Here is a 12,644-nt window from a genome sequence, read left to right as displayed (position 1 = left end):
GTAGAATTTGATGATGAAGCAATCAGACCTGGAGTTTTCTTTTGGAGAAGATTGTAAATGAATTGAATGAGTGAAATGAATTTAAATCTAGAATTTTGAGAGTTTTAATTTTTTGCATCAGTAAAGTATGTTTTTCTAGACTTTTATGTAAATTTTTGAATTCATAGCTCTAAAATTATCCTTCTGTTAGCTCATTCTTTAAATGTATGTCAGATATTCAATGAGGTCCCGTTTCATTCCAGGTATTAATTATTCCTTCCCTCTAGTTTTCTTGATTAGTCTTACTGGTAGATTTATGTTTTATTGTTATCATTCTTTTCAAAAGAATGAATTTTGGTATTGTTGATCCTCCCTTTAAAAAGGTTTTCACCGTTTTATTAATTTCTGCTTATGCTTATTTCTTTCTCCTTTGGGTTTAAAATATGGCTCTTTTTCTGAAAATCTTTTTAATTAAAAAAAAGGATTTATTTATTGATTTATTTATTTATTTATTTATTGGGAATGTGCTCAGAGAGAGAGGAGAGAGAACGAGCGAGCGAGAGAGAGTCCCAAGCAGACTCTGTGCTGGGGGTGGAGCCCAGTGTAAAACTCATTCTCACAATCCTGAGATCACGACCTGAGGGAAAAAACCGAGAGTTGGTCGCTTAAACAGCTGGGCGACCCAGGTGCCTCTGTTTTTTCCTATTTTAAGATGGAGTCTTATTTCACTGATTTTTTTTTAAAGCTTTTTTCAAGTATTTTTAGCGGTCATTACCTTCTAATAAGCATGGCCTCAACGTTATTTCACACATTATGGTGTGTTCCATTTTTATCAGTTAGGGCACTATGGTTTTAATATGATGTAATAAATACAACCGTGATAGAACTGTGCACAGTTCTGTAGGAGAAGAGCTTCACCGAGGCTCCCCGCATCCTTGCGTTTATGCACAGTCCGCCATGGCAGGGCTAATCATAACTGGCCTAAGTCTTGAAAAAGTTCCTGTGATCCTTCTGGAACATGAGAACATGAGGCTTGTGAGGAACTGCTACGAGACTGTTTCTTATTTGCTTTGCTCTCTTTAGGGATATCTGCATTGTGCCCGTTTCTTCTTGCCTCCTGGGTTCTGATGAATGGGCTCACTGCCTCCGTTCCCTTAGGGAACAGCCACAGGCCATGAGCGCGGAGCTGCAGTGGCCCGAGCGCCGAGCTGCAGCGGCCCGAGCGCCGCCATAGCGGAGTGCCCTGCTATCCACATTGCTGTTGTCAGGTGCCTGTTTCAGTGTCCCCCTGTAAGGACTGGGAGTTGGCACCTTTGGCTACTATTGCTTTTGCTATTTATGTGACTAATACACTGTCTGACTCTAAAAACAGCTCATTGTTTCCTTATTGACCAAATCTGTCAGCATTGCTTGTCTTGAACTTTCAGTGATAGCCAAGTTTGGATGATAGTCAGAGGTTGGGATCTTTAACTATTAGGATGTCAGGAAAGTCTCTTAGAGGAGGCGGTGTACAGATTTTGAAAGATGAACGAACTGATTGATTGCGATGGGCATTCTAGACCTGGGATGTTTTGACCAACTTGTATCGGTAACTTCCTATTCCTTTTCATGCGGCACACCTGCTTGTGGTCGAGCCATCTCCCTACCACCAGATTATCCTTGAAAAACAGAAACCTTTCAGCCCAAACTTTTTCAAGTGTGTATGGCTCTTTGTAATCTTGCATTTTGAATCTTACATCTGTCTTAATTTTTTCCCACATCTCTGAAGTTTTCATTTTATTTGGCTGTTTTCACGAAATAAAAAAGTTTATTTTAGGGGCACCTGGGTGGCTCAGTTGTTAAGCATCTGCCTTTGGCTCAGGTTATGATTCCAGGGTCCTGGGCTTCCTGCTCTGCAGGGAGCCTGCTTCTCCCTCTCCCACTCCCTCTGCTGTGTTTCCTCTTTCGCTGTGTCTCTCTCTGTAAAAAAAAAAAAAAAAAAGAAAGTTTATTTTAATAGTCTATTCATACAATTTCTTCTCTCTTTCAGATGGCAATCTGTACACAAAGTTTAAGACTTCTTTTTTTTTTTTTTTAAAGATTTTATTTATTTGACAGACAGAGATCACAAGTAGTCAGAGAGGCAGGCAGAGAAAGAGGAGGAAGCAGGCTCCCTGCTGGGCAGAGAGCCCGATGCGGGGCTCGATCCCAGGACCCTGGGATCATGACCTGAGCCGAAGGCAGAGGCTTTAACCCACTGAGCCACCCAGGCGCCCAAAGTTTAAATTTCACTTATTATACCTTCCTTAAGGAAGTCTTCTCTTATCTTCTAGACATATGCTCTCAGTAAAGAGTGACTGACTGGTCTCTTTGGTTGTGTGTCTGCTGTAGTTTGTATGGGCCACTGTTTCATTATTAAATCAATATTTCATTATTGATTGCTTTCATTATTAAATCATGCTTTAGGTGATATGTATTCAGCTGTAAACCATGTTTCAGATGATGTTACCTAGAATTTTTCCCAAAAGTACATCTTGTTTTGTTAAAAAGATTTAAAAATCCTAAATCCTAAATACTCTTAGCGGTACTATAGAATTTAATGTGAATTTTAGTGTAGCCATTTTAGTAAAATTCTTTTTCTTGGATAATTATAAATACTAAAGAAGTACACACTGACAGTATATTAATTAGTTGTCCCAAACTTCAACATGTCCAGAAATGTATGCATTTTGAGAACCATTCTCAAAATGGTTATGTTAGCTTAGAGATCTTACCACAGTATTTTTTGAAAAGTCAGATCCTCTAATGTATTTAAAACATAACTCAATATAAAGTACCTAATTTACAGCATTATGTGTTACGTGATTTGTCTATACTCCAGTTATAAACCTTTGGAATCCATCTTCTCTGTAAAGTAGCTTGTCTCTGGTTCAGATCAGGGCTGTGTGTGGGCCTGCCACGGCACTGACTGAAGAAGTGAAGTGCTAGCATTGTTTATATCTGGAGACTCTCCCGAGTGCTTTTATTTTTAAAATTGTGTGAGAGGAGAGATTTCAGATCACACCTCATGTTTCAAATACCAGAAGTTAAAATGAGCTTTTTCGGTATTAGAGAACAAAAGGTCTTCTTAGTTCTAGGTGAGAAGTCGAGGCAAGCGGCAGTAACACCATTCTAAGTTCACTTGTCTTTGAGCTAATAAAAATCAACACAGCGTATTAGCTAAGGAATAGATAAAAAGTACAACCCCTGTTTTATAATGTTGATTAACAAATGTTGATTTGGTATAAACAGAGGAGCACATTTCATGCTTTATACAGTGTCTTGGGAAGAAAATCTTTTTGTCTTCACAGGGACAGGAAAATAATAAGATGTCTGTCAGTTTTGTCAGACATCGTGGCAGAGTCCCATTAAATCTTACTTGGATCCTTTTGCATAGTTATATAATTAGTAAACATCTAGATTTATTTATTTTACCACTGGTTAAGTGTATTGTTTTTTAAAGAATGAAGTCAGGCTTATGAAAATACATATTGAGGGGCACCTGGGTGGCTCAGTGGGTTAAGCCTCTGCCTTCAGCTCAGGTCATGATCCCAGGGTCCTGGGATGGAGCCCCGCATCGGGCTCTCTGCTCAGCAGGGAGCCTGCTTCCCCCCTCTCTCTGCCTGCCACTCTGCTTACTTGTGATCTCTCTCTCTCTCTGCCAAATCAATCAATCAATCTTAAGAAAATACACATTGAAACAAAGTCATTGTTGGTCCAGATGACTTGTTGTATAGTTTCTCACTAAAGCTGATTCCTTTACAGAAGGGAGCTGTATTTTTTTTTTTCCATTTTATTTATTTTTTCAGCGTAACAGTATTCATTCTTTTTGCACAACACCCAGTGCTCCATGCAAAACGTGCCCTCCCCATTACCCACCACCTGTTCCCCCAACCTCCCACCCCTGACCCTTCAAAACCCTCAGGTTGTTTTTCAGAGTCCATAGTCTCTTATGGTTCGCCTCCCCTCCCCAATGTCCATAGCCCGCTCCCCCTCTCCCAATCCCACCTCCCCCCAGCAACCCCCAGTTTGTTTTGGAGCTGTATTTCTAATGTAGGTATTTTATTTTTGCCCAGTGAAATTGGAATGGGAATATTTGCTTTTAGTGGTTGAGAAATGAGGCTTTTAAACCAAGCATGATACATTAAGATAGGTGAATAGACCGTGATAATTAAATCCTTAAAACCAGACATACAGAATATAATTCCATGGGTCTGACAGAAAGGTCTGATTGAAAGGAGATAGTACTAAAGGCCTTGGCTTATCCTTTACCATCTAGGCATGAAACCACAATATAGTTATCTCCAGTGACTTAGAGAATAATAAGGGCTTGGTCATTCTGGTGTCTTAATTCTAAGATAGTCCTTTAAAGTTTTCAACTTTTAATCATGAAAAATTTCAAATCTACACATGAAGGAAGGAGTAGCAGAGCAGAGCGCATTCCCTATAGTTTTTAACTCCTGGACAGTCTCATTTTATTTTTCAGACGTAATATACACTTTTTTGGTTTATGAAAATTCTGATGTAGCTCACAGATCCCAAATTGTCTTCAAATAAATTGCTTTTGTTCAATAAGCTGTACCTAACATATATGATTTATGTTGTTGTCTTTTTATTTTTTATTTATTTATTTATTTATTTTTTTTTTTTAAAGATTTTATTTATTTATTTGACAGAGAGAGATCACAAGTAGATAGAGAGGCAGGCAGAGAGAGAGAGAGGGAAGCAGGCTCCCCGCTGAGCAGAGAGCCCGATGCGGGACTCGATCCCAGGACCCTGAGATCATGACCTGAGCCGAAGGCAGCGGCTTAACCCATTGAGCCACCCAGGTGCCCCTATGTTGTTGTCTTTTTAAAATCATCTGCTGTACAAGCTGAAAAAAAATCCTAAACTAGAAAGTAGTCTCTGTTTTAAGACAAAATGACTTACTTCAAAGGATGCTGTGATGAATCAGTGCACTCAGAGGCTTGGGAGAACGAATGAATGGAAGTACTTTTTATTGTATTGGTCAGATAATAAGTTTTTAACACTTTTTAAAAAATTATTGTTTTTTCTTAAGAGAGTCCATGAGTGGGGGAGGACGAGCAGAGGGAGAGAGTGAGAATCTTAAGCAGGCTCCATTCTCAGTGCTGAGCCTACTGCTGGCCTTGATCTCCCTACTCTGAGATAATAACCTGAACTGAAATCAAGAGGTAGTCACTTAACTGATTCAGCCGCTGAAGCACCCCAGATAACAAGTAGTTTTTTTGTTTTGTTTTTGTTTTTTAAAGATTTTATTTATTTGACAGACAGAGATCACAAGTAGGCAGAGAGACAGGCAGAGAGAGAAAGGGGGAATCAGGCTCCCTGCTGAGCAGAGAGCCTGATGTGGGGCTCAATCCCAGGACCCTGAGCCAAAGTCAGAGGCTTAACCCACTGAGCCACCCAGGCGCCCAACAAGTAGTTTTGGTTGTTCTGCCTCAAAACACATTTTTCTTTTATAATGTGTTGGCACCTATATATAGTTAGCATTCCTTTTTTTACTAAAATTTTGTGAATTTTAAGTGATCTTTTGTCACTTTGAATTATTTTTTTTAGTTTAAGAGTTGAAAAGTGGGGCACTCAGGGTCATGAGATCAAGCCCCTCATTGGGCTCTTCATTTAGTGTGGAATCTGCTTGAGATTCTCTCTCTCCTTTGGCTTCTGCCTCTCCCCGATCACACACATGCACACTCTCTTACTCTAAAATAAATAAATTAATCTTTTCTAAAAAGTGGAAAAGTTATAAAGTTCTTGTTCAGTCAGTGAACAAATACTTATTGAACCCCAATTTGAGGGAAAATAGATGATTTATACAGAAATGTTCCAAAAGGGTTTGTCACATATTGTAAAGGATTTTTTAAAATTAGGTAGAAGGACTTTTCCTTAAATTACTGTCACCTGATTCTGCTTGTCTATTCTGATTGAACTCCTCAGTTAACGGCATATTTCTTCAGATAAGAAACATTTCTTTTGTTGTTATTGATGGAAATGTATCAAATTCTTCAGATATGTGGGAGAGTTGAAAAAAAGTTGAGAGCCAATGATTTAAATAATGAACATATTCTTAAATATGGAATAGAAATCTGAGATTGCTCAGAAGTAGGAAAAAATACCATTTACATTTAAATCATAATTCTGGAAAATCTACCTAACCCTGATTGTAGAGTTTTGTTTTTTAATTTTTAATTTTCTTTTCTTTTTTTTTTTTTTTAATTTTTATTTCTTTGACAGAGAGAAATCACAACTAGGCAGAGAGGCAGGCAGAGAGAGAGGAGGAAGCAGGCTCCCCGCCAAGCAGAGAGCCCCACGTGGGGCCCGATCCCAGGACCCCGGGACCATGACCCGAGCCGAAGGCAGAGGCTTTAACCCACTGAGCCACCCAGGCGCCCCTCTTTTCTTTTTAAAAAGATTTTATTTATTTATTTGACAGAGAAAGAGAGATCACAAGTAGGCAGAGAGGCAGGCAGAGGAAGAGGGAAGCAGGCTCCCTGCTGAGCAGAGAGCCCGATGCAGGACTCCATCTCAGGACCGTGAGACCATGACCTGAGCTGAAGACAGAGGCTTAACCCACTGAGCCACCCAGGCACCTGTTTTTTAAATTTTTAAAAGATTTTATTATCTGAGAGAGAGCACGAGTCGGGTGAAGGGTAGAGGGAGAGGGAGACGCAGACTCTCCACTGAGCAGGGAGCCCAATGTGGGGCCCAGTCCCAGGACTCTGGCATCATGACTTGAGCTGAAGGTAGACACTCAACTGACTGAGCCACCCAGGTGCCGTTAGAGTTTTATATAGGTAGCAATTTCTAAGTATATTTTTTCAATAAGATACTTATAAGCTCTTTTACTTAAAGGATACTGTACATTTGAAAAATGTATGAGCATATTCTGCATCACAGAAGTCTCCTAGGAGGATACTACGCATCTTTGTATACGTTCCAAAGGGAGAAAATTTTAAACAAACAATATTTAATTGTGATAAGAACCTAAAATATACCATCTTAACCATTTTGAAATATGTAAACTATAAGAATGTTATGTATACTTTATGTGGTTAGGATTCAAAACAGACAAGTTAGTAGAAAGTTACATGTTTATTTTTATATACCACTCAGAGTAAAGCCACCATGACATTGTTTATCCTTGTTTTTCAGGTCATTACTTCTTTTTATGTGGAGCGTGGTGGAAATGCTATGTCCTTTATGGGAAAAGGTGTCACAAAGAGCACAATTCTTTGCTTACTTCACTTGTCCCATGAGATGATGGCCCAGGCCCAGAACTTGGTGAGAGCACTGAAATCTGCTGTCTTCTGAACACTCGCTAGACAAGGAATGTGCTGTATCTCACACATTTCAAGCCTGCATGAAAATGTCTCTTGGACTTCCCTTCTTAGACAAAAATGATTTTTGACTGAGATGTTTCTTAGAAGTTGTGTATTATACAAATCTGAATTTTATTTGAAATTTGATTGAAATTTGTGTGCTCTAGAGAATTGCATTTTGTCTAAATCATGGGGGGATTAGTTCTGAAGAAAAACTGTTTAACTTTTTAAGAAGAAGCTGAGTTTTGGGGGTTTTTTTTTGCCTTGTTTTTGTTAAATACTGAATGAAAGCCAAGTCTTAAGTAAATTTTAACTTTGTTTTGATTTTTAAAAATTCAGTTATTTAAACTTCCTCTGTTTTAGTCTTAGAAACTTGCCTAATGGGTCTCTTCCCTTTTTTTCATTCTAGGAGTGGATGTCACTTTGGTTCTTGCCTTTGGGTAGTCACAGCGAAGAGCATACTCCTACTCAACAAGGATTGGCTTGGTTGATTCCATTATGGGTTGATCGAGACCCGGAGGTCAGTGTGAAAGAAAAAAAAAGTTTGTTGTATTAAAAACAAACGAAACAAAGTAATATACGCATATACATGAATTCATATTTTCCAAACAGAGATTATTTTAGTGACTATATCTTAAGCTGTTTACTCCCTATCTTAGTTTGGGCTGCCATAACATAGATGACTTGGAACACAGAAATTTATTTTCTCATAGTTGTAGAGGCTGGAAATCAGAGATTAAGGTGTCACCATGGTTGGGTTCTGGTGAACCAGAAAGGCTCTCCTTTCTGGCTTTCAGACAGCTGTCTTCCTCACTATATACTCAGTGACCTTTCCTTTCTTCCTCCTCTTATAAGGCTACCAATCTTATCAGATTAGGACCCTACCTTTAAGACCTCATTTAACCTTAATTACCTCCTAAAAGCTCTATCATCAAATTTATGTACATTGGGGGTTAGGGCTTACATACCAATTTAGAGGGGATACAGTTCAGTTCATAGCAGACCCTTCTCAGTGAAATTCATTAAAGTATAGATTAAAAATAGAAAAAGAGAAAGGATCATAGAATCGTTCATGTTTAGAAAGAACAGTGAAAAATTAATGGAGAAGCCTAGCCATTTTCAACAAGTTTGAAGGAGAGCTGCTAAATGACATTTGTGTGTCATTTAATAAAATAATACCATTGCAATGCAAAATTTTATATTAATAAAATTTCCAGTTTTAGCCATTTGTCCACTTATCTCTTTTCTTAGAAACCACTTTATTGAGTTATGATTGACATACAAAAAGCTATATGATTTAATGTGTACAGATTCAGGAATTTGGAAATAAGTGAACACCCTGAAATCATTACCACAATCGGTGTTATAAACATATCCTTCACCTACAAAAGTTGACTCCTGTCCTCTATATTGTTTATTTTTATGATCAGAACACTGAACATACGATTCTTCCCCTTAGCAAATTTTTAAGTATAATACAGTACTGTTAACTATGGGCACCATCCATTAATTTCAAGTAAGCGATGATTATGTTCTATTCCACTAAAAACCTTGATTTTTTAGAAACACTATTTGATCTGACCTAGAGGTTCCATTCTTTATACATATTGAATTTGGACTTGTTGATTAACCATGTTATGACTACATTATTTTTTATTACCCTGTAGCTATCAGTGAAACTATTTTAGAATCAGAATTCAGAAGTGAACCAAAATGCATAGCTTGAGCAGCATTGGAACTATGGTAAACATATACCTCATCAATCTTGTTTGAAACATTTTTCTTTTACAGTAATTTTAGAGAAAATACTAAATGCTTTATAAAAAGATAGTTTTTTTTTTAAGAAGTTTAAAAAAAGTCATTTAGAAGAAACACTAATAACTTAAGGATGGTGGAACAAAATAATAGATAACCTCTTTAAAAGTGAGGAATAAGCAGGAAACATGTTCATAAAATACATGTAAGCACCTGATGCTTTTTCTAGAAAGAGATTTGTGAGCTATAATTTTTATTCTTATTTATACCTGGCTCTGATTTTCTATGACATTTGCTTGTTTGAATTGTGGAATAGGATTTTTATTCATTCATAAATTTATAGGGCACTATTTTCTGTAAGTGCCTTTTATAACTTAGGATCGTCAGTGTCATAAAAGTATGATGTCTTATGTAAAATTAAGAATTCATGTTAGGGAATTGGATTCTTTGGTTTGACAACTTTCCTTTAATCCGAACAGGTGAGGTTCACTTCTCTGGGATTAGGATCAGCACTGACCACCCTTGAAACTGGCTGTATGGCTTTGGCAAACAGTTGTCAAAACATTTCTGGTGGGCTCTGGGGAACGGTGGTGAACATTCTTCTGGACCAGTCGGAATGTAGTATGGTGCGCCGGGAGGTACGCCCGACTTTAGCACCTCTTTGCCTTTCAGCCGCAGAGATTTGTTATGTTGCTCTTTATAAACCGTACTCTCTGTTCAGCACTGTGGACTGATCACCACCATGATCTTTTCTGCCTGCAGAAACACCCGAATGAAATGCTATCTGAGAATAAAAAAGATACTATTTCACAGTAAATACTGGAGTCCTTTATTTTGATAAGATCAAAGCTGAATTTGCTGTATTTTATACAAACTCTTCTATATTATTATACATTGAAAAGTAGTTCACAGAAAAAAATTACTTTTCTGTTACTTCAGTGTGTAAGTAATATCTGTAAAGCTTAAATTGGTTGCATGACTGTCACAATACTCTGTAGTAGTTACATGAGCTAAGAGGAAAAATAAACCCTATTTTAATTCTTTCTAAATAATTTGTGGTTTTCTGCCATTGCTGCTTTGAAATGGTGATTAATGCCAATATTTTTAAAAACAGTAATGAAACAGTGATTAGAGGCTTATGGAGGAAACAGGAGCTCCTGGGCCCATAATTTGCTGGTTCTCCGTTCCAAAATTCAAATGCTGTAGTTTTCTTGTTACTTGTTTTTTAATGGTAATGCTTAAACTTTAGCTTCCTCTTGATTTGCCAACTTTAAAGACATCTGTTGACTTAACAATTAAGGTGGTTGAAAATTTCACTCTTGGGTCCCCTCTGTTAGCCCTGTTATTCACCCTCACGTCGTCATCTTCACTATATAGATGATCAGTGTTCACACCACTAAGATTATTCTGTTCGACCATCTTCGGGATGTAGAAGATAAAGTTGGACATTTGTGGTTTGTGTTTCTAGTTAGGCCTCTTACTGAGAGGAGCTTGGATGAGAGGGAAAATGGGGGAGAGAGAGAGAGAACGGGGTACCTGTGTATGTGGAATAATAGAAACATGAAAGTGTATTTCTTAATTGCAGGCACAACAGTTTATGTTTTATATTTTATAGATCATTTTTTGGAAAAATAAAATTCTGAAATAGGAGTGAGCTTGGCAGTTCTCATAGTGATGTCTCAGCGTGTATCGTTGCCCAGTGATAGTTTTTTATTAGAAATTTCAATATATTGGTTATTTTGGAGATGACAACAAGGTGGCAGTATTGACATTTTCTTTTTTTTTTTCTAGGCTGCATTTATTCTTCAGAATCTCCTTGTAATTCCAATGCCTTCAGTAATTTTAAAGGATTATACTTGGCAGGTGGGTAACTTTAAACAATTATCAAGCTAGTAGATATCTGAGATTAATTGGTGATAGAGTATGCATATACAAATATATATCTCGTTACTAAAGAAACTGTGGCAACAATATCTCTTACAAGAGTATATAGAAAAAAATTTTTTTTAAGATTTTCTTTATTTATTTGGCAGAGAGAGAGAGAGATCACAAATAGGCAGAGAGGCAGGTGGGGCGGGGGGGGGGGGGGACAGGTTCTCTGCTAACCAGAGAGCCTGATGTGGGTCTTGATACCAGGACCCTGAAATCATGACCTGGGCTGAAGGCAGAGGCTTAACCCACTGAGCCACCCATGTGCCCATGAATATAGAAATTTTCTTATAGTTTATCAGATTTACAAATTTTTCTCTGTAATGTTAAAGGTAATTTTGATCAGAAATAATAGCTAACATCGTGTTTACTATGTATAGAAATAATAGTTAATACAGTTTATTATGCAGTCTTCTAGGAGCTTAACAGTATTTAACTTAATATTTAACTTGTGTAATTGGTTGAGTTCTGAACCACTAATTATTTTCATTTTGTAGATTAAGGAACTTTAGCACAGAGGTTTAAATAGATTTGCCCTAAATCACACCTTTGCTTTGAATCCAGCTAGTCTCTCTTTTCCACTCATTATACTGCCTCTCTAATTTAATAATAATACATAAATTTGTTTATGGTTAAGAATGCATTAATGTTAACATCTTTTTTCCTTTTTCTGGGTTAGTGCAGTTACGGTCATAATTTATCTTTCTTTGGTTTTTACTGGATTAATTTTTTGTTTTGAAAATCAAGTCCAGTGGTACCAAACTTTTTTTATAGCTTCCTGCTTTTTTAGATGATTTGGAGAATAGAATAGTGTTGCCACTGGGGAGATAAGAGATGCGCTTTCTCTGTATTTATCAGTCATATTGCTGCATCTCATTCTCCAGGATCCTAGACAAATCCAAGGTTTGTTTCCCTTTTTCCACTAGAATGTATCTTTGGAGGAATTGCTAAATTCACTTGAGCCTGCCGTGAGGGCAGCTTTCCAGGCAGGGACCTGAAGCCTGGATCCAGGTCAAGGCCCACATCTCATTTTACTCTTCCAAGGCCGTTTTCCACAGCTGACGTACCAGCTTAACCCTGCTAGTTACAGAGAATCCTGGCCACTTTTCTACTTGTTTCTCTAATTTGTTTAACATTGTCTTTTGATAGTGGTTGATTATCCATAGTCCGTACTGTAATAAAACCATAAGAGACAAAACTGGAAGGAATATACAGGATTAATATTTATGTTAATGGTGTAGTAGTTTGATTTTTGTTATCCAGTAACTAGATTTTAAAATGTGTTGGTTTTGGCTCAAATACAAATCATCTCTAGTCCCTTTGTTAAACTAGTGACACTCGTGTTTTATATGCTTGGTAATATAATGCCAATGAATTTTTTATTGCTGAAATATAACATAAAAGCAAGAGTAATACTACTTCTGGGTTCTATTAAATCTTTTGGGACATTTTATTAAAATATAGAAGCATGCATAGATGTCCCTGTTTTTCTCTTGCAAGTTCAATACAGTACAGTCCGTTTTTGTTGCTAGTGACATGCTTACTGCAGCTTTTGGTTTTATTATTCTCTACTTCTTTTTTTTTTTTTTTAAAGACTGAGAAATGGCCAGAGAGATAGGAAGAAGA

General features: G+C 37.3%; 1 protein-coding gene across 4 annotated transcripts in view; it reads left to right on the top strand.

Annotated features, from left to right (window-relative positions):
• Positions 1-12,644, top strand: part of RTTN (rotatin) — a 159,165-nt gene that overhangs the window by 75,139 nt on the left and 71,382 nt on the right. For all 4 annotated transcript variants that reach the window (XR_006821086.1, XM_046025692.1, XM_046025691.1 and 1 more), the window contains exons 29-32: positions 7,168-7,296; positions 7,744-7,854; positions 9,569-9,727; positions 10,881-10,952. Coding sequence is in view for 3 of the 4 variants with exons in the window: in XM_046025692.1 (XP_045881648.1) it covers positions 7,168-7,296; positions 7,744-7,854; positions 9,569-9,727; positions 10,881-10,952 (471 nt within the window). In the remaining variant the exon portion in view is untranslated. The remainder of the gene's footprint in view (positions 1-7,167; positions 7,297-7,743; positions 7,855-9,568; positions 9,728-10,880; positions 10,953-12,644) is intronic.

The sequence above is a fragment of the Meles meles genome, chromosome 12 (assembly GCF_922984935.1).
Source record: "Meles meles chromosome 12, mMelMel3.1 paternal haplotype, whole genome shotgun sequence".
Lineage (NCBI taxonomy): Eukaryota > Metazoa > Chordata > Mammalia > Carnivora > Mustelidae > Meles > Meles meles.
This window is presented reverse-complemented; position numbering and strand designations above follow the sequence as displayed.